The sequence below is a fragment of the Pteropus medius genome, unplaced genomic scaffold (assembly GCF_902729225.1).
Source record: "Pteropus medius unplaced genomic scaffold, Ma_sr-lr_union100, whole genome shotgun sequence".
Lineage (NCBI taxonomy): Eukaryota > Metazoa > Chordata > Mammalia > Chiroptera > Pteropodidae > Pteropus > Pteropus medius.
The window spans coordinates 8,548,604-8,570,712 of NW_024350325.1; the positions used below are offsets into that span (position 1 = coordinate 8,548,604).

Here is a 22,109-nt window from a genome sequence, read left to right on the forward strand (position 1 = left end):
GCCTCGGGTCGCGCGCAGCCCTCTGGAAGGGAGCCGAGCGAGCAGCCCGCATTCTCCCCGCCCTCGGGCGCAGCGCGGGCGGTGGCGGTTGGAAGTGCCGGAAGTACTCCCACCTCCCCTCACCCACCCCACTCCCGGGGAAGGCGAGACCCAGGAGGCGGAACAAAGGCGCAGCCGGGCCGCGGAGGCGGACCCAGGTGCCGGGCAGAGGGGAAGCGGGGCGGGGCCCGGCCGCTGCCGCGAGCCTGCGTTGCGGCCGTGCGGAGCACGTAACGCGCAGCGCTCGCGTCCGGAGGTGCGGCGGCCGCGCAGCTCGGGGCTGGGCCCCTTCCGCAGGCGGGAGGTCTGAGCGAAGTACCCACCGCCCGGCTCCTCTCAGGGAGTAGGTGGTCCTGGAGCCTGCAGCGAGGGTGGGGACTGGCCCCGACCGGGCAGGGACCGGCGTGGGTGGGGGTGGGGGCTGGCGGGGAGCGCGCTCTGAGCTCCAGCATCCCTGCGGGAACCGGCGGGGCGCCGGGGCAGGGCGTGGGGAGGAGCGGCTGGCGGGTGGGTGTCTGACAGCCGGGGCAGCATGTCTGCTCCGGAAAACCAGCTCCGCTACCGAGCATGCTCGGCGCCATTGCCAACGCCTCGGTATAGCCTAGAAAAGAAAAGGCGACCATGAACCACCAGAAGTCAGCACGCGACGACCCCCGGCTACTGAACCCTGGGAGGCTGCCTGGCCCCGCGGAGGGCGCGCTGATCGAGAGCTCCTTAGTTCAGAGATCTCCAGCCTCTCCCATGCTTTCTGTCTTTTCATCAAGTCCTAGCAGGCTGGCTTCATGGGGGACAACTGAAAAATGCGTCAAGAGTAAGGATCCTGTGTAAGTTAATGCATAATAACCCTCTTCTTTGTTCTTTCTTTGCAGTATCCTCGTTTGATTGTCAGTCACAACGTGGAGAAAAAAACAAAACCCAAATCCTGATTCCTTTGCTCTGGGAAATATTAACCGTGACGAATACACCTGCTTGCAGAGGACAGAGGTAAACTGCAACACTTAACCCTACAATTTTTTTTTTTTTTAATAAAAGGGCTCACCCAATTTCTTTAAGCTCAGAACCTTTCAGAATTAAACTGTGTGTTCCCACCCTCATGGGTGATCTTTGTTTTCTTCATATTTTGTACACTCAGAAAATTAGAACCCAGACTTGGAAATTCTTTATGTGGCAATTATCGGAAATGTTGTTATAATCCAAAGATTTATATTGCAAAGGAAAAGAGAGGTTTCAGCAGCATTTCTTTTTTTATAAGAGCGTTTCCGCCCAGCCCCCTTCTCCTGTGCCTTGTTTCTAGAGCCTTATATAACAAGGCTTGAGTTTTCTGACTACGTAATAGATATTTTGAAACTAGAATTTCATTTACATAGCCATAGCCACTCCAGGAGAACTTGATGGAACTGTTAAATTGGTTATACTTCTGTCTTGTACAATGAGAAGATAAATTTCTTCAGGCTCTCCTATCTTTCTCTAAAAATACCACCTTTTTTACAGGAGCCGATGAACTAAGCTTGAACCTCCTTGGTAAGTCCTTCTATAACACCAGATTATACTCTTGATTTTCTACATTTATGATAGGTTGGTTACCTGGCCTTACTTCTACTACATCTTTTGTTCATATATGCCCATTTACATGAAATTGCTTTGTATCTGCTAGCCTATGTAATACTTGCTTTGCCCTCCCTTGAAATTACAGTCTAAGAGAGTCCACCTCGCTTTCAGGGCCTTTCTTGGTTAATACACTCATGCTCTAACATAACACTATATGTATTTAGTTTTCAGTGTTTGTACTCATATGTAATTAAACCACCTTAAATTTATAAAATTTAGCAATTTACAAGATTGTCACATGTTAGTTTTTCCAAGAACATTATGTAGGTACTGTAAAAGTCATCGTTCTATGAAAAGTAAAACTAGTGATTGAACCTAGGTATTCAGAAGCAGGTTCAATGTTCTTTCTCCTCCCTGGAGAGCCTGTTACAAGCTAAACTGTAAAAACCATAGACTTCGAGAAGAGATTTAAAAGGCCTATGGTTAAGCTCCATTTTATTCATGAGGATACTGAATTCTCCTGGATAGTGCTAAGGTCTAAGAATTGGGAAACTCAGGTCCGGCCCAGTTGCTGTGTATGATTTGAGAAGTCTGCACAGCGGGGCCCTCAGTTTTTCACTTACCAAGTTAGGTGGTTAGCTAGATGACCTTTAAGATCTTATTAAGCCCAATATTTGTTTTATTCCTTCCCCATAACTTTTATTGCCATATATTTCCTATATGTATTGGTAATAGACACATGCTGATATTAACTGCCATTCACTGTTTTATATTTTAAACTTGGATAGGTATGGTAAAGTATGCCTTATTGGTTTTCTTAATTAAACTCTATAAATGTACGGTTCTATTGTAAGGTCAAGAACTGCCTGGAGAGGTGGGGCACTTATACATTATCGGTTAGAGTTCATAAAGTGGTATACCCTTTCTAGAGGGAATCTTGGCAGTTTTTTCAGGAGCCTTAAAAATGTTCCTACTTTAGACCCACCTAACAATAATACACCTAAAGGAATTATCTAAGGAATTATCTAAGGAAATAATCAGAGCTGTGGACCAAGACTTTTTTACAAGGTGTTCATTTAATGTTATAATACCAAAAAAAAAAAAAAGCATATTCATAAGATATTGTCATGTTTTAGAAGGATATATATAGGAGAAATACATATGATCAAATTCATGAAAAAAAGTGGATACAAAATTGTGTTATGCCACCAGTTTAATTAAAATTTTTGTGTGCGCAAACACAAGATTGGAAGAAATACACCAAAATAATAGTGGTCATTCCTAGCTGATGTAATTGAAAGGTTTTTTTTTCCTGTATTTTCTGCATTTTGTATCATTAAATTACTTTTACAATTTAAAAAAAAAAAGTTATTGCGTGGATAACCTCTCCAACTTCAGTATGGTATCAACTTTCTGTGTCCTCTTTATTAGGCATTTATCATACTTTTTAAAGTAATTATCTTTGTAAATATGTTATATTTCTGCACTTAGGGCAGGAATTGACCTTTGGCTTATATTCTCTATGTACATCATTGGAACATTGGATTATCCATTTTTGTTATGAAGGACACTGCTATTGTCATTACCTTGGCTTGGGACTCTAGATACTAGAATGGTACTAGAAGAGTGGAGTGCTATGCTCACCTCTCATAGTTAACCAAATATGAGTGTCCTTCTGACATACAGAATAGTTACATTCCAGTTAAGCCTTCTATAAAGCAAATTCCCACAATGTGAAGTCTTTTTTAATTCAGTTCCTTTGTAGATGTAGGTACATACATTTCTAAGGAAAAGTTGAATTGAAAATTTTTGCTGACAGTTTAAATTATTGTCCTTCCTATGGCATAAGCACAAGTATATCCTATCCTGCTTGGCAATAGCCTGGCTCCCCTTTTAAAACTCTCAGAGGTTTTTTTCCTTCCCCCCTGCATATTTGCAGTATCGAATATGAGCAAGAAATGCCAACATAGTATATTATAGCCAACTGGAAAATTTAGCATTAGCTTTCTACTTGACATTCTGAAGATTAGGTTTACTTGGAATAAGATGTGTATAATCCACACTAAGCAAACAGAACTTTGTTCTTACCATTTACATTTCCAGTAGTTATCTGAGAAGTAACTTATTAGTTGATAGGTAGTACTTATTGGTTCTCTATTAAATGCCTATTTTCACTATGTAAATAATCTCACCTAGGTAAATCTAGCTAGTTAGCTGCTGAATGCTAGACTTTGGCAGTCCTTTCTGAAAACTGGAATTAACCTTAAATACAGAGTTAGATGATAGAAACTTTAAATATATACCAACCTGTTGGGGATAATAATTTAGGTCAATGATTGCCACGGTTATGGTTGTAAAGATAATTTGTTTTAGGGATAAGAATTTGCCACCTTCATTTAAGCCCATTTCCATTTATTTGGGGGAAGAGAAACCAGACATTTCTGGTTCATTAAACCTTTGCAGAAGTCAGTAGTTCTGACTTAATTTGAACTCTTAACAGGTAAAAGATAATATCTGGGCCTGGTTGGTACCAGACTAGGAGAATAATTTAGTCTGTCTATGTTTCTCTCAAATTCAGATACTCTTATTCAAATTGATTTCATCTGGGTGGGAGAGAATGGGATTCAACACCATCTGGAATCCACCTAGATTTCTCAGTAGTTGTACATAAATGGGATAGGGATAGCTGATCAGCTGGTATTGTAAAACCCTGCTGACTTATTGCTGCAGACTTACAGGATTACAGAATAATATCTTGGGTGATTATTAAGAGACATGGAGGAAAGTCAAAAGAGAAAGAAAGATGAAGAGGAGGGTGGGGGATAAGGAAAGAATAAGGAAATCAGAAGATTGTACTCATTGAGACAGTATGGGGAAGATGAGTAAAAAAGAATAGGAAAAAGTCAAAGTGAAATAGTGGTAACAGAAAAGAGAAAGAAAGGAAAAAAACCACATTTTTTTCTGAGTAGTCTGGGCTAGTTTGGTAATGACCTGGTTTTTGTTTTTGAGATTGTCACCTTAGTCTAAATACTCAGAACTTTCTGAGTAGGTGGGCCTTCCAAGCTGGTGGACTTCTGTACTGGCTTCATTTTGCCCTACATATCAGGAATCTGACTAGAAGTATCTTGGAAATTTTAACTACTACTCATTCTAAGATGACAGAAAAGCTAAGTTACTGTTGTCCTGTATAGAAACATAGATAACTTTTGTGTTTGCAAGAGCCACATAACAACTAGATAAGCTATTTCAGACACTACATGTGCTATATTTTAATGTTCCTTTTTTGAGATATTGGAAATCTTAATCCTGTTTTGATTATGTAAGTTATGGAACAATCTGTAAAAGCCAGAATGAAGTATAATTTACACATTAATATAGAGTACTTTAAAACTTTGTAAATTTTATATATTATTAAATGCCTTTCCAAACAGTTGCACAGTGAGGAGAGAAACTGTAATATGCATGTGTTTTGTCAAAGATCAAGTATGTCAGTCTCCTAACAGGCCTGGATCCATAGATATCCAATAATACAATTTTTATAAAAGATAATACTATATCGGGTTGAGCTCTTTGTGAAGCTAATCATATTTAGTTAATATTTCTGGGGTTTTACTTTTAGCTCATTATGGTGTTTTTATAATTGGGTACCCTTTTTAGTTATTTTTAATCAACTTGTGAAAATTTTCAAAAAATATGATAAATATTCTTACCCAGATTCAGTAGTTAACTGGACCCTTACTAAGTTTCAAGAAAGCATTATTACTGGATCTCATACTAAAATAGAATACTGTATGCTACTTGAAAATAAGAGTAGTGTGCTGAGAGGAACTGATTTAGGAAAAAAGTGATCCCTTTTATTCTAAGCATTTTTCCAAGAGAAGATTGATGGCTCTCAGTTTAGTAGAGATTTGCATAATTTAGTTTTGTCATTGACATGATTTTCAAATATTTGCTATCTAGTTACTTGTCAGGTATTTGAATGGGGCTTTGAAATTCCTGAATTCAAAGATGCCTCAAAGCAGGATGGAAATTTGGTTTAAATCTCTTAAGATACAAAGTATACATTGGCTTTTCTTTTTGTTCTCTAATGGGATTTGGAAAGAAATCATGGGTAATATTTTGAACAACTGTGTATTGCTGTCCACAAATGAAATTCAAAGGTTTAACAGGAAAGTTTTAGTGGAATAGGTTTTTATTAAAATTAACTTTTGTTTAAGAATGAATGAGCACCTTTTGCATTAAAATCATTTTGAGTCCTTTAAAAATAAAGGACTTCTAGGAAGGATAACTCTAATACACAGATTAGGTTTTACTTCTATTTTATGACCCCTTTGTAAGTATTGGCTTTTCCATTTTTAATATTCTGGTGGTTGTGTTTTGGTTTCATTTGCAGAGGCTGTTGTTGCTATATAAAGCAGTTTTGTAGCTTTCCCTTGAGTACAGCTGCCTTGCAGATTTGCTTAAAAATAAATCTGTGATGTTATTCAGCTCTGCATTTGTCAAAACCTATAGAACTGTATACCAAAAAGATTGAATTTTATTTATGTAAATTAAAAATATATTAAAAATATAGATACATCAGGAAAACGAGGTTGAAAACCAGAAAGGTGGTAGACAATAAGGTATATGTTCGTCTTTATTGATATAAAACTTGGGGAAATTTTTAATTGGTGGGAAAATGGATTTCTGTGCTTCAAAAACTTAAGGCTTTTTTGATATTCAGAAAGACATTCGAAGGAAGAAATGAATCTTGGAAAACTTATTTGCCTTTATACACTTAATTTGACATTGGCTAAGGTGAAATTTTATGACTGAACAATAATTTTGTTCATATAGTTTCTTGACTTCTATATTGGGAAAAATTAGCCCCCCAAAAGGAGCTATGTACTTTAGTTTCTTCAAAGAACTAAGCTTTACTGATTTCTTCGGACTTTTATGTGTTAGCCACACTTTAAGAAAAGGATCTATAAATTCCTTTACCGTGAAGCACACTGGTCATGCAGTGAGACTAAAAATCTTACTATGTGTTTTCCTTTAGAACTTTTGAGGCAACAAACTTGCCATGGTTTCTTAGATTAGGATATTATGTCTCAATTTTCTCTAAAAGTGAGCTATGGTCACATAAGTTTTGTCATAGGTTTCAGTGTAAAACTAAGTGAAGAAGAGAAAAAAGTGTTTAGCTTTTAAAATGAATGAAAATAAGAATCATTAAATTATAAACCAAACTTTGTAAATTACACTATTAAAAATGTAATAATAGGATTGATCGTGATTTTGATGCACTTTGTAATAAAGGGGCTTTCCAAATAGTCATTTATTTCCCCTACTCTTATTCATTTTAAGATCTATTAGTTGATTATGGCTTTGGAATGACTTTACGATTTTTAAAAATTTCCTGTATGTGACATTTTCCTTTTTCCTTTGGATCATACTTGATTGCCTTAAAATTCTTGGCCCCTATTGCAGTCTCCTCAGTTTTCTTCAAAGTTTCTCTTTGCCTTGAGTTTCCTTTTTCTCCTCATCTCAACCACTTGGTATCCTTTGTTTTTTTCTTATTTATTAATATGCTTGGATAGGATTCTCTGGATATTTGCAAGGATGAGTAGATTAGATTTACTTTATTGAATGCTGCCCCTACTAATTTTCTTCTGCTTACCATAATCTAGCCTTAGCATAGAATAGATGAACAATGATACCAGTGGAGGTGATAAAGTGTGGAATTAGAACTATGAACGGAGGACCATCGAAAGTTTTCTGTGTTCTAGAGAGTCTGTTTTACAACGGCTTGATAACTTAGTACAACAGTCTTCATAGCCATTCTCTTCCCAGTGCTTTTCAAAGGCTATATGATTTCTTATGTCACACAAGATTTTTCAGAAAACTCGGCTCATCACACATTTTGTCATTATGACACTAAATTTGACAGAATAATCTTTGCTTTAATTCTACACATATTTTTATACATATATTTCTCACAACTTAATATAAAACCATAAATTCATTAGCCCTGCGGGCTCATCTTATCCTTTAAATACTATTTATCTTCTAGATTGTAGTTCCAATTGTGGCTCTTAAAATTACTGTTAAAATTATATTTATTGTAAAATGGCCTATAGATTATTAGATCCTATTTTATTTATTACTTTAGTAGTAATGTGACATATATATCACACACACTCTTAAGTAAACTGAATGAGGACATATTTATCACTATGGTTTTAAAACTTTATGGATGGAAGTTTTAAAATGTACATTTTAAAATAATAAATTTGAATTGAGAAGTAGTATTCTCTAGTTCAGGGATCTCAAATATTTTGATCTCAGACTCCTTTACACTTTTAAAGACTGAGGATCCCAAGAGCTTTGATTTACATATGTACAGTACAGTAGATATTTACCGTATTATAAAACAAAGATTTTAAGATTAAAATAGTGATAAACCTATTATTTGTTAAATAATTTTTGAAAAACTTTTTCAAAACATTTGTGAGAAGAGCGGCATTGCTTTACATATTTATAGATCTCTTTAATGAATTACTATTTAATAGAAGATACCTGGAGTCCTTTATCTGCCTCTGAGTTTTTTTATAATTGTGATCTTCTTTGATACTATACTAAACTCAACAAGTGGTAGTTTCTTAAAGGTTAGCTGTCGTATGGAATCTGAAATCATATTTAAACACATTGGTCTTTTGATCTTTTACACATTCACAATTTATAATAACATTGGTGATTTGAACCATTTAGTTCACTGTAGCAGATCTCTAAATCTTGATATATTTCATTGTCTAGTAATCTCCTTCCTAAAAAAAATACCTCACATTCATTAATATCACCGCTTATCTCTTTAGAAAAACCTCTTAATTAATGAGAAGCTATCAACTTCTTAAGTGGCAAATATGTTTTCCAAAATTCTTTTTCACTCAAACACTCAACTTTTATCATTGGCAAGAAATACTGTCATTTTTTTCCCTTGAAGTGTTGGGCTTATTTTGTTCATTTTCAAGAAAATGTCTGCCATATACTTAAATCTGAATAGCCATAGTTGGTCTTTGTTCTTTCAAGTAAAAATGGTGTTCCATGAAAAAAGCAGTTGTTTGAGTTTGCAACAGTGCTTTTCCTCCAGACACTATCTGTTGGTATGCAGCAGAAATGCTGTGTGTTTACTTCACATTTTGTCACACAAGGATTGAGATTTAATAAAATGAGTAATTTTTACTGCTTCATCAAGAACATTCTTAAATTAAACCGGCTACTCCCACCCCCACTGTGGGTGTGTGGTGGTGAAGAATATAGGCCAGTAGTATAGTTTGGTACTATGTATTGCCTTGTTTGATTCCTAAGGCTCTAGCAGTGTTTGCTCACCATTGCTTTTGCAGTCAAAGGTCAACATGATGTCAAAAGCAAATAATGTCAGTATTATTATGAAAATAGTATTAACCTCAAGGATGCCCTGAAAGAGTCTTAGGGACACCCAGGTTTCTGCTCACCATGTTTTGAGAACTGATGTTCTACACACTACAAATGGCTTTGATTACTGTTCTGGTGGTTAAAAAAAAAATTAATTTTCTAGGGAAGAATGAATTGCAACTCTCATTTTTACCTATGATTTTAATAATTGTAATTTTGCCTTTGAAATAGAAATGCAAATTTTTAGTAAAAGTCTGCATGAGAATACTTGCTCGGATTTATATTTCTGTGCTGTTCTTTTAAATAGTATACCATTTTATAATTGTGGGCCAGACTAAAGAGTTCATTCTATTCAGACACTGAGTAGTTTTGTTTCTGACAGCTAGTAGTCAGCTTTCTGTTTTAAAACAATTGGGTCCTCCTGCTGGCTCAACTTGCAGTTGTCCTGGTCCTAACCCTGTCTCAGCCAAAGACTGTTGTTGGGAAGCCCACACAAAGGCCTTGTGTACAGGGAGACCTACTAATAAGGAGTGTGTTCTAGTCCCAGCAGATTAAATCTGCTTTGGTGTGCATTCCCTTCCCAAATTTCTTACTTCCTTTGTCTTGTTATTTTAGTGAAAGATCATTTTTAATGTCTATGAACATAATTTTTTCTTATTATTATAGTAGTCCAAATGGAGGGGATTACTGGAATAAAATGTTTATTTCTCTATGGTAGGATGTGATGGAGCTGCTTGAAGAAGATCTTACATGCCCAATTTGTTGCAGTCTGTTTGATGATCCTCGAGTTTTGCCTTGCTCACACAACTTTTGCAAAAAATGCTTAGAAGGGATCTTAGAGGGAAATGTGCGGAATTCACTGTGGAGATCATCTCCATTCAAGTGCCCCACGTGTCGAAAGGAAACTTCAGCTTCTGGAGTCAATAGCCTGCAGGTTAATTACTCTCTGAAGGGTATTGTGGAGAAGTATAACAAGATCAAGATCTCTCCCAAAATGCCAGTGTGCAAAGGACACTTGGGGCAGCCTCTCAACATTTTCTGCCTGACTGATATGCAATTGATTTGTGGGATCTGTGCTACTCGTGGTGATCACACCAGGCATGTCTTCTGTTCTATTGAAGATGCCTACGCTCAGGAAAGGGATGCCTTTGAGTCCCTCTTCCAAAGCTTTGAGACCTGGCGACGGGGAGATGCTCTTTCTCGCTTGGATACCTTGGAAACTAGCAAAAGGAAATCTCTACAACTACTGACTAAAGATTCGGATAAAGTGAAGGAGTTTTTTGAGAAGTTACAACACACCTTAGATCAAAAGAAGAATGAAATCCTGTCTGATTTTGAGACCATGAAACTTGCAGTTATGCAAGCCTATGACCCAGAGATCAACAAACTCAACACCATCTTGCAGGAACAACGGATGGCCTTTAACATTGCTGAGGCCTTCAAAGACGTGTCAGAACCTATCATATTTCTGCAACAAATGCAGGAGTTCAGGGAGAAAATAAAAGTGATCAAGGAAACTCCCTTACCTCCCTCTAATTTGCCCACAAGCCCTCTAATGAAGAACTTTGATACTAGTCAGTGGGAAGACATAAAACTAGTGGATGTCGATAAACTTTCTTTGCCTCAAGACACTGGCACATTCATTAGCAAGTTTCCTTGGAGCTTTTATCAGTTATTTGTGGTAGTCATTCTGCTTGGCCTTCTCATTTTCTTTGGTCCTACTATATTCCTAGAATGGTCCTTATTTGATGGATTCTCAACCTGGAAAGACCATCTTTCACACTTCAGTTCCTATCTGATTAAATCACCTGATTTTATAGAACAGTCAGTTTTTTACTGGAAACAGGTGACAGATGGGTTTTTCTTTTTCAGTGAAAGATTCAAGAATTTTACTTTGGTGGTGCTGAATAATGTGGCAGAATTTATGTGCAAATATAAACTATTATGAAATCTGTTTCAAGAATATCTGTCTTTTGTTAAGACATTTGTTAAGAGAACAGAGTGGCAGTTCAGATTTGGTCAAAGATTCCAGTCAGATATTTTCCTCCAAAAATATTCCTTTCAAAAATAATGTCTTATAAATGTTCAAATTAGGTAGCATAAAGATAAAAGTGAAATTTAACAGTACAGTCCTGGGTCTTTCCCTTTTAAAGAGTGCTTTTGGAATAAGCATCTTACCCCCAATACTGGTTGCATTTATATTATGTAAAAAGGAGAGATGAGAGAGCACATGATCTAAGATTGTATTGATGAGGTAGTGTTTTTGAACATTCTTTAGAAAAAGGAAAATATATAGATGGATTAGATTTCCAAATTTTTCTACAGAGGGTTGCTATCCATTTTTGTTAAAATGTAAATCTCATGTAAATAAAAACTGACATTTTCTTGTGATAAGTGTACATTTTAAGGAGGGTGGAGATTTCAGCTTCCCTTTTTCTCCTTACGCCTTGTAAATTTATCACCAAAGGAATTTGATGAAACTGTAAAACTTAGATGGGTGTGTAAGCAAAGGCATAGGTTAAAAAAAATATCTAACACATGATAAGAAAAGGAAATGGGAAAGCTTCCTTTTTACTGGCAGCTAAGTGTTGTGTTATCATCTCAAAGTATGGCAACTGTTCAACCAAACCAATCCACTTAAAGAATTTAAGAGCAGTAAGACTAATTTGACAATATATGAAACAATGTATCAGCTATTATAAAGTGCAAAGTAATCGCTAAACAATGCTGACCTGTCTGCTTACATGGCATAAAGATGCCCTACCTCCCAAAGAATAAAAAATGTTTAATTTTCTCACCTACCTTAGAATTCAGATGAAAATAAAAATGACCCAAGCTTAAACTGCTCTCTAGTCTACCTTATTTCTGTCGTGGAACAAGACATTTCTTTGAAAACTCAGAGTGTCTTTACTCGAGCCCTTAAATTTGGTTGAAAGGAGACAACACTAGCTGCTGGTATAGGAGAAAAAAGATGACAACTAGATTAGGTACAAAAGAAAGACTTATTCTAGTTAGGAGAAGAGTCAGATTAAGCTGCTAGTTGAAGTAATGGCTCTCATCCCTGGCAATACATGATTAAAATTACTAAAGGGATCATAAGAAATCATGGCAATATTTCTCTGTAAATCTGCCATGAAGACTCACAGTAGATAAGAGGTCTTTTCTGTTCTCAGTATTTTTTTAAATATAAATTTGCGGTAGGTTTTCATGGAGAATTTTTTTATGGAATACAGGAAAGGGATCTATTTGACACCTATCCTTAGGTACATTGACAGTTTTCCTTAAACTATCCAGTTCCTCTTCTGTTGCTTTTTCCATTTTGTATATTGCAAGTTCCCCAGCAACTCAAATTTGCAAACACAGCTATGGATACACTATTTGCTTTAGTGGTTACCTGGGAATCTAGGTCTCTGTTTTTTTTCCCCTTCTACTTACTCATAATATATAAGTAGCGACATTTGTGGTTATAGTTAAACTGTACAAGTTCCTAAGTCTAGCTGATGGTTTGTAGCCACTAGTTTGAAGCAAGAGAAGAATGAGTAGTCAGGAACTGGTCACTTTGAATGTAGGAGGGAAGATATTCACAACAAGGTTTTCGACCATAAAGCAGTTTCCTGCTTCTCGGTTGACAAGAATGTTAGATGGCAGAGACCAAGAATTCAAGATGGATGGTGGCCAGATTTTTGTGGACAGAGATGGTGTTTTATTTAGTTTCATCTTAGATTTTTTGAGAACTCAACAACTTTTATTACCCACTGACTTTTCAGACTATCTTAGGCTTCAGAGAGAGGCTCTTTTCTATGAACTTGATCCTCTGGTTCATCTCTTAAACCAAGAACACTTGCTACAACCAAGACCTGCTCTTGTGGAAATACATTTCCTAAGCCGAAACACTCAAGCTTTTTTCAAGGTGTTTGGCTCTTGCAGCAAAACAATTGAGATGCTAACTGGGAGGATTACAGTGTTTATAGAGCAACCTTCAGCACCTACCTGGACTAGTAACTCTTCCCCTCCTCCGAAGACCTTGCTTCCACTGCCTCCACAAAGACCTTCTTACCATGACCTGGTTTTCCAGTGTGGCTCTGACAGCACTACTGATAACCAAACTGGAGTCAGGTATTTTGAACTTAGAAGCATCTCTCTTTACCAGTTCCTGATGTTACTTCTCAAAACTAAGTTTCTCATGTCTGAGCTTTTTCTTGGAAAAAGCGATGACTCGATGTTTTGAAGTAACCAACAGAGTTGGGTAGAATGACCAGATAATTATTGTCCAAACTGGGATACTTTTCAGAGTGAAAGAGGGTATTGTTATTATGTAGGACAATAAGAATAAACCAAGACTGCAGGGAAAACTGGGAGGAAATAGTTTTATAGATTATGGAACATTGCTAATGAATTTGGTTTAGGAATGAAAGTCCCTAGCCCCTCCTTCCCCGAGATTCTTTTAGTGGCTGGCATATAGTAAAGGCTCAGTCATTTGTCCTGATTTCTTTACTCTCTATTTGTTCTTTCAGGCTACATGATTTGACTAGTGATTTTTCTCCATCCCATTTTATTTTTAAACACCATTAAGGCAGATATATTCTATGGCAAATTTATAACTTTGGTACTTTTAGACAACTTAAAATATTAGGATAGGCTGTCAGTATGTTAAGGATAGTTGCTCTTGAGTCAGTTATTCACTTTCTCCTATTGTTCTTGGCTGGACCTTAAGGCTGTTTTCCACTCTACTGTCAGATACATTTTTTCCCTTAAAAATATCTTATTGGTGTCCCCCATTATTTTACTATCTATGAAAGCTGGTTTGAATTTTCAGGAAGAAAAAAGTCTACATACGTTCTTATAGTATTTAAAATAAAATTACTTTTTTGGGGGGGTAAAGGTATTTTGAGATATTTTCTTCAGCAGTAGCCTTTAGGACCAACCAATATTTGCCACTCCCACAACATACCCCTTGTTCTTGCTTACCAATTGGAGAACTCTGGGCAGTATACTAATTATTAAGTTTTTATACTTATAATTTTCTGCCCTTCCAAAGACGTTGAAATGTCATTTTGGGAAAATAGAGCCAGTTAATAGGCTGATTGTGAAGAAAACTAAGAACCTATCTTTACCTCAGAGCTCTATGCACAACTTCCTTTTCATTGGTAGGGCATTAACAAAAACAGGAAATTACCAGTTTTTGTTTTTTAAAAATTTGAGTAGTTAAGATCTTTGGGGGTCCCTTTTTAAAAAGTTAGAAACCTAAGAAAAAATAGTGTTACTGATTTTAAGAGGAAACATGCAAGATAAAAAAGATACCCTGGAAATACTAAAAATGCTCTTTAGAAAATACGCATTTGGAGAAAATAATTGTAAAACAAGATTAGAATCTCAAGTTGGGATATTCTCGTGTGTACACAGTGCCAAGTGGTTTCTTCTTTGTTATTAAAGTGTTTGTGTTTTATAAATACTACAAAAAGTTTTACTGTGAGAATGGTATTGTATTTAAACTTCTAAAATAGATAACCAAAACCAGAAGCTATTTTTAAAATTAATTTTTTTAGCCCCAAACAGTATTGTTTTCTGTTGAAGTTCAGAATTTTTTCATCCCAGAAGTGTTTGATTTTTTTTTTTTTTAATATAGTGCTAATTTCAAAGTAGAGATTGATAACCTGAAGAAGGGGACATCATTAGGATTTCAGGTGACCGGATGACACCTCTGGCCTTAAAAGATCCACCTTAGATGACTGCCTATCTAGCAGTCATTTTGATTTCTTGTTCATGCCCTAGACTGAATCTGTCCATTTAGATGTCTTTTAAAGGTAGAAGGTGGAGGAGTTAAGTCTGAATGGCTCCTAGGAGTCTGGTGTATCATTTGTACTGTTTGGTATGTTCCATTAATATGATTTACTACTCTAAGGTCTTGTTAACCTAGCAGGTTGTTCACAATGCTAGAAATACTTGATTTGTATCCTGCAGCTGTGGTAACAGTATCAGGCTCAAGTTATAGTCACAGGATTTAGTCTCTTTGGTAGCCTTTAGTCTATCTCACTTTTCCTTTTTAAACTCACTCAAGTGGAAAAGAATAGTTCCCTTTCAAGATTTAAAATGCGTTTTGATTTCTTATTTCTCATTGGTTTCTTCTTTTCTTGTGCCTTGAAATCTTTCATTTCTTAATTTGGCCTCATGCGGAATTAAGTACTCTGGCTCAGTGACTTCCTGCAAGTACGTTCCACTTTGTTATCACCGACTATGTACTATTTGTATCTTAATTTTGTGAGATGTTTTTTAACACTTTTTCTCTTTGAAAAATGTTTCTAGGCTTATACAATCAAGATCTGGGGCTTGGGGGTAGATGGAATGATTTACTAAGGTTAAAAATTTGCTATATCAAACATATTTTGGTGGGTACTTTGTAGAGCTGTAATTCTTACATGTTATTACAGCTTTTTTCGCCTACAGTGAGCTTCTAAATGTGAGCTACAATAAACTACTCTATTTCAATCATAATTAAAAGGAGGCTAGGGATGTCCCCAAGGCTCTTTTTACCCCATAAAACTGCAGATAGTTTAGGTTGCTGCCTGGAACTAATTTAAATTAGCTGCTTCTTCATCTCTCATAGACAAATTGTAGGAGGACACAAAGACATAAAAATATCCTCGATGGTAGGTGAAGGAGTAAAATAGTTATGTCTATGTGACTATGTTATGTTGACATTATTAAAGCCAAATAGCCAATCTGAAAAGTTCGGATATATTTTTCTTGAATTATGTGAATTGTTCTATTGAGTTTCCCAGGAAATAGAAAGTTTTGTCATTTCACCTCCAGAGGCTTCGACCCTATGTTTTGCTCTTCAACAACACAGTTATTGAGTAAAAATTGACAATAAAGACTTATTGACATTTTATATCTGCAAAATTTCACCTGAAAACATATATTTGAAAGGACAGTTACAAAAGGAAATTTGTAATATCGGTGCCACTAATGGGTAAAATTAGATCTAGGGGGAAAACTGTAAATGTATAAAATGTTCATTAGAATGACTGAATCGATTGAAACAATTTAGTAAATTGAAAACAAAAATTCAAAATAGTTAAATTATATAAAAATCAAGCTAATTTAATTGTTTGATCAAATTGTTTGCTCCAGAAACTAGTTTCTCAATGAAAATTCATCAATGGTGATTGTATTCTTAAATGTAGAATAAAAATGACTTTGGAAATCAAAGCAAGGTCTCTGTTTATTAAATTATCAGCCTAAAATTACTGATTTGGATTTATAAATGAAGTCTCAAAAAAATATCTGATCAAAAATGGTATGATGCCTTTATTTGAAGTTATAAATTAAATTTGTGTGTTTAGTTTTGTTAATTATTAAAGAGATGCTTTACAATTAAACATTTTTTGTGTGTCCTAGGTATGTATCTATAAAACCTGATAACCGAAAATTGGCCAACGGAACTAATGTCCTCGGCTTACTGATTGACACTTTATTAACAGAAGGCTTTCATCTGGTCAGCACTAGAACAATATCTGAAGACAAAACCGAATGCTATAGCTTTGAAAGGATAAAAAGGCCTGAAGCTCTCGCCATGAACAAAGCAGTGAAACCAGAGGCAACTATCATGCTAGAGCAATCTCAGAAAAAGAAATGAGGTTTTTTGTTCTCTTTTAGAGTAAAAGGAAATTGTCATTTTCTTGTATGGAGGTTCCATATTTAGGGCAAACGTTAGTCAAATATGCACTCAGCCTACTTTTTGGCCTTGTCTCCTACCATGCCATCTGTGGGCAACAATGCTTAAGCCACACTAACTGCTTACTGCTTTCTGAACAACACTGTGCACACTTGGTGCTTTGGGACATATTTCTTCTGCTTTCCATGCCTCCTTCCCTTTCTCTTCTTCATGAACACTTAAATGACTTTCAAGAATAGGCTCTGGAATCATACTGCTTGATTTCTTATCTCAGCCTACTCACTTACTAACTATATGACTTGGGCAAGTCATTTAACTTATTTGTGCCTCAACTTCATCTATCAAATGGGGATAATAAATATATCTCCTTTATAGAATATATGAGGATTAAAGGAGATCGTGTACTCAACACATTTCCTGGCATAGTAACTATTAGTGATGATGATGATGAAGAAGATGGGTGACCCACTTTCAATTGCACCTCTTCTGTGAGACTGTTTTCCTTCTCTTCCAGGTACATTAATCAGCCCTTTCCTCTCCATAGACTTATCTGCTTTCATAGAAACAAATTTTTCTCACTTCGATTGTGAGCTCAATACATTCAGTAGTTAGCATTACTATGTGTAAAGCATTGTGCCAAACAATTAGAGGAATAATGTTTATTACTAATTAGTACCTAAGTTTGGTGAAAATAAATAACTTCTATTAACATTTAAAATAACCATACACTTTGACTTAGTGGTTCCTCTTGTAGGAATTATTATATATGTGTCATTTTAAACAGTAGGATAAACATCTACAAGAGGAATCATTAAGTCAAAGAGTACCAGGTACATAGTAAGGTAAAAACCGTTGAGTGGAAGCAGTTGAGCACCATTTTAAAAAGTACAATTAATGCATTTAAAAACATCTTGAACATTTGATGTATATTATAATAAGTTTTCAAGATTAAAAAATGAGTAAGAAAAAAATCTTTATTCTCAAGGAGCTCACATTCAAGTGAGTATGTACATCATCGTAATAGCAAAAGATCAGAAATAAAGTTGATCAATAGGGAATGGGTAAATTATGGTTCATACAAAGAAATACTATACAGCCCTTAAAAAGAATGAGTCAGCAGTTTACAAACTGATAAGGATTGTCAAATATTTATAAGTGGAAAAAAGCAAGGTGCAGAATAATATATAAAGTGGAAAAAGATATTTCCATTTTATAGTTTCAGTTTAAAAAAAAAAACTTATTTTCTTATATATGCATGGAATTTTCAGCAAAGATACTGGTCACCTGTGGAGAGGAAACTGGGGGAGTGGGGTTTAGGTGTGGGAGGAAAATTTACTTTTCACTAGGCCATGTAGATATATTATCTATTAAAATAAAGAACAGCTATACCTGAAAGATAGTGTATGTATGAGGTATGTCAAGGTAAGGGGCATAGTTATGGCATAGTATGTTATCTCATACACAAATTTTACTCTATCACCCATCCTGTGAAACTCCCACCTAATAAAATGCATTCCAGAAATTTCTAGTAATTAAAGATTTGTGTATTAGGTTGTAGGGAAGATTAAAAAAAAAAATTCCTAACTACCTCAAAAGGTTATGTATAATGTAAAAGTGCAAAATACTTTAAGATTAGTAATGTTAAGGTTAGCAATCGAAAATAACGACCCAAATAAGACAAAAAGCCCTAAGAATAAGAGTTTTGTTTTGGGTGACACTCATCCTCTCATTTCTGTAGAAAAGCCAACTTAGCTGTTTTAGTGTGTCATCCTAGTTTTGGGGGTGATGTGTTCAGTTTGTTTCCCTTGCTAGCATTATATTCTAGGGCACAATATTTCTATGCTGGTAAGTTTTTGCCATGCATGTGATTTAACTAGTTGGGTATAGTTGGCATAGTTATATATGTCACACTTTAATTTTGTATAGTACTTTGCTGGTGAGATCATTAAAAACTGGTAACTGGTTAAAAAATACTGAAACAAAAAAATTGTAGCTATGGGTTGGCAAGGAATAAGACAGATAATGTTTAAACTACTTTATTGTGTTCTTAGTCATTCACTTTTTCAGAAAACTACTTTGAGATGAGAAATGTTCTTTTTTATATGCTAACAGAAACATACTACATATGGAAACATATAACATTCATTCATTCAATAAATATTTATTGACATCTGCTGTGTGCCAAATACAACTCTAGACATTGGAGATATTGCAAGGGAACAAAACAATGCCTTCCCACTTAGAGCTTACTACAAATACAATTCATAACCATTGACAATGGTTTTAAATTAAAATAACTTAAGCCTTTTATTAAATAGTGTCTCAAAAGCCATGATTTCACAATGCAGAGGTTTTTAGAAGGAGACAGATTGCCACAATTAAAAATATTCATAATAGGGGAAGTGTACTTTCAAAGTGATTAGGTTGCTTATTTTAGTAAATATTTTAGAGATTATCTTATCTGGAGACACATCTGTCAAGATTGTCTCAGTAATCCTCTGGTGTTCACTCCAAAATAAGTGGGACATTGTAACTGGGATGTGAAGACATGCAAAAAACTGAGTCTTGTTTAAAAAGGGAGGCAGGCAAATGTAGTTTGAAGAAAACATATGTTAGATGCACCACAGGCAAATTAAAAACTCTGGTCTGCTTTAGAAAAAAAAGACTAACATTTTCATATAGACACCACTTAATTCAATGAACTGATTTGTCAATTTAATTTGCAATTGTAAGAAAATAATGGCAGAAATTTATCTTGGCCAACCATGCTGAAAACTTTGTTCATCAAATAACATATACCTCATATACACAAGCATGAATCATCACAATGACACGGTAAGGTTCTGTCAGTCTAAATGGTACCATCAATAGTTGGGCCTCCCCTATTCTTGCACTTCTCTAATGTTTGTTTCAGCTTCTTTCCATCACTCACAGTTTCACTTCTGATAAGGCACTGAAGATTTTAGCTTATTCTTAAACCTCAATAATTTACTTTTTAAACAACTGGAAGTTCTCCCTACAAAGATTTTCTGAAAAGGAGCTCTAATGTTGAATACTCTTGGATTTAATATACAACTCATAATTAGAAAGAGTTCTTAGGTATTGGTAAAGTCGGAATTAATTTAGGCTGCTTTCAAAATATATCTGAAATCGGGAGCCCTAAGTAATATAAAACAGTCAAGGGAAAGCAGTTTGAGAAATATATGGTTTAGGGAATCATAGTTGTTTCTAATTTGTCTTATATACTGTTTACATCTGACAAACTTCAGCTTTGCTTTATAAGTTTTTGTATTGTTCTCTATCATAAATAATAGAAATGTTCATATCACCAGAGACCTTGCTGAGATAATAAAGACTTGCTAAGAGCTCTGTAAATATTCTGTTATTTTTCCTTTTTGCTGGAGAAGTTGATTCTGTTACATCAAGTTTAACAATGTAGAAACCACTAAGAGGAAATTTTTTTTAATTTAGGAAATTTTATTACCTTCCTGGAGCCAAAGAACCCATGGAAGAGAACAATGTGCCATCAAACTTAGTGTTTTAAAAAACATAATTATCCATCAGAGAATTTGCCAGAGAACTACACCTCAAGAATTATTAGGCATTCTATTAGACCTACTAGAGATGAAAAGTTATGTACAAATTTCACCAAGAAAACTCATCACCTCATAACTAATTATTAAGCTTACAAAGTACCTTAATATTTACCTAAATGATTAGATCTAACCATAAAAGTCTTTAAATGGATAAAAAACTAACACCTTACATGGTGAATGGGAAATGAATATTAAGCATGGCACAATGAAAAAGCAACAACCTGCGGCAAAAGTAAGTAGGACTTTGTTCCAAAACCAAAATGTACCTAGGATTCATCTAACTATAGAGCTTTTAGGTAGGCAGCATTCTGCACCTTCAGATTTCGCACCAACACCTCAAATCTAGAAATTATTGTTTTAAAGTGCCTTTTTACTCTATCAGTTGAGTAAAATACAAAATACCAAGTGTTTCTATTTCATGTTACTCTCTATCATTTCATATTCTGGTAAGAATTTGAATTTCTTTGGGTTCTCAAGTCCCCAAGAAAGTCTGGCTTCAATATCTGAGGTTCCATGAGTTCTTATGAGGGCTGGGACTGTGCTTTATACTGTTCTTTACAATCCCCTGTAGTGCTGGACATCTAATAGTCTGAACTGAACTGCACTGAAAAATTTCGAATGCTATAGTCTCAGTGAACAGGCACTTAGAAAACAAGAATTACAATAGATTCAAAGATGGATAAGGATACTTCAGAGTCTGAAAGCTGATTAAAGACAACAGAAAAAAAATCATAGTATTTTTCTACTAGACATTTACTTGGGTGATTAAAAAATGAGATGAAAATATAGATATATGTAGAAAAACTAGTTGAAAGTTACACAAAATTATACATTTAATCAGTAAAATAGCCCAGCAAAAATTGGAATATACATAATTTGTTAATAAAAATGCAATGCTACAAGAGTGCTTAGTAATTAAAGGAACTTTAAGGGAATACAAGTTCAGAATGACTGTTACATGACTATAATCAATATTAAATCTTGACTTACCTCCATAATATAGGAGTCATGAAAAGACAGTAGAAGTCAGTAGGCCAGGCATGTGAGTCAGATGTAACTAGGATGGAAATACAGAAAATAAAATGTTCCTAGTTCTGGATAACCTGGCTTGAAGTAGTACATTCACTGAACTTGGATTAATCAAATGGTTCAAAGATTGTGGTGAAATGGTTTGAAAGATTCTATTATATCCAGAAGACTTATTACTGGATTTTAAAAAGGCTATTTGGAAGTGCAGATTAACATTTTAGGTTTCCTTACATATCATTAAAATACAACATATTAAAAAATAAAGATGTAGAATAATATGGTATTTCTGTCTAAAGATGTGTGGCTATTTTTTATGGCAAGTAATAACTAGGTAAACAATGCAAGATACTTTGACTTTCTAAATAGGAATCCTACAAAACAAGAGTTATCTCCTAGAAAACCAAAATATTTGCTTTCAATTAATTAAATTTTTTTTGCTTCAGTTACTTTTTAAACTCCTGGTTACAATTTAAGCAGTACTGAATTCCTATTAGATTTTTTTTGGCTAACACTTTTCCTCAGAAGCAAACCCGATCTAGGGTGAGAAGTTGTTTCAGACCTCGTAGAACCTTCATTTCCTCTTAACTGTGCTTCTCCATCAAAAGTAAGTATTCAAATAAGGAATCTCAGTTATCTAAACCTATTTTTGGCCACCTTCCGGAATTTCTTGTTATATCTCCTTTGAAATGCCATAGTTGCACTCTTGGAAAACTTGTCTTCCTGGTTTTCACATTTCTGTTTATTATTACAGCTCTTCAGCCAGACTGCTAGGTCTTTGTGCTGTACTGTTTCTCGAAACTGGAGACCAGCAC

The 22,109-nt window shown here is 35.3% G+C and overlaps 2 protein-coding genes across 2 annotated transcripts; both read left to right on the forward strand.

Moving 5' to 3' along the window:
• Positions 1-273: 273 nt before the first annotated feature.
• Positions 274-10,960, forward strand: TRIM13 (tripartite motif containing 13). The gene is made up of 4 exons (XM_039839393.1): positions 274-410; positions 909-1,023; positions 1,531-1,560; positions 9,716-10,960. Exon 4 carries the CDS (start codon positions 9,722-9,724, stop codon positions 10,943-10,945), a length of 1,224 nt encoding a protein of 407 aa, XP_039695327.1. The 5' UTR covers positions 274-410; positions 909-1,023; positions 1,531-1,560; positions 9,716-9,721; the 3' UTR covers positions 10,946-10,960.
• A 1,052-nt stretch (positions 10,961-12,012) lies between these two features.
• On the forward strand, positions 12,013-19,214 carry KCNRG (potassium channel regulator). The gene is made up of 2 exons (XM_039839394.1): positions 12,013-13,113; positions 16,396-19,214. The coding sequence occupies exons 1-2, from the start codon at positions 12,533-12,535 to the stop codon at positions 16,631-16,633; spliced, it is 819 nt and encodes a 272-aa protein (XP_039695328.1). The 5' UTR covers positions 12,013-12,532; the 3' UTR covers positions 16,634-19,214.
• The last annotated feature ends 2,895 nt before the right edge of the window (positions 19,215-22,109 follow it).

Bases quoted from the DNA above. Each gene is read 5' to 3' on its own strand.
- KCNRG (XM_039839394.1), top strand. From the start codon at position 12,533: ATGAGTAGTCAGGAACTGGTCACTTTGAATGTAGGAGGGAAGATATTC. The intron at 13,114-16,395 runs GTATTTTGAACT...TGTGTGTCCTAG, and splicing joins GATAACCAAACTGGAGTCAG to GTATGTATCTATAAAACCTG.
- TRIM13 (XM_039839393.1), top strand. From the start codon at position 9,722: ATGGAGCTGCTTGAAGAAGATCTTACATGCCCAATTTGTTGCAGTCTG.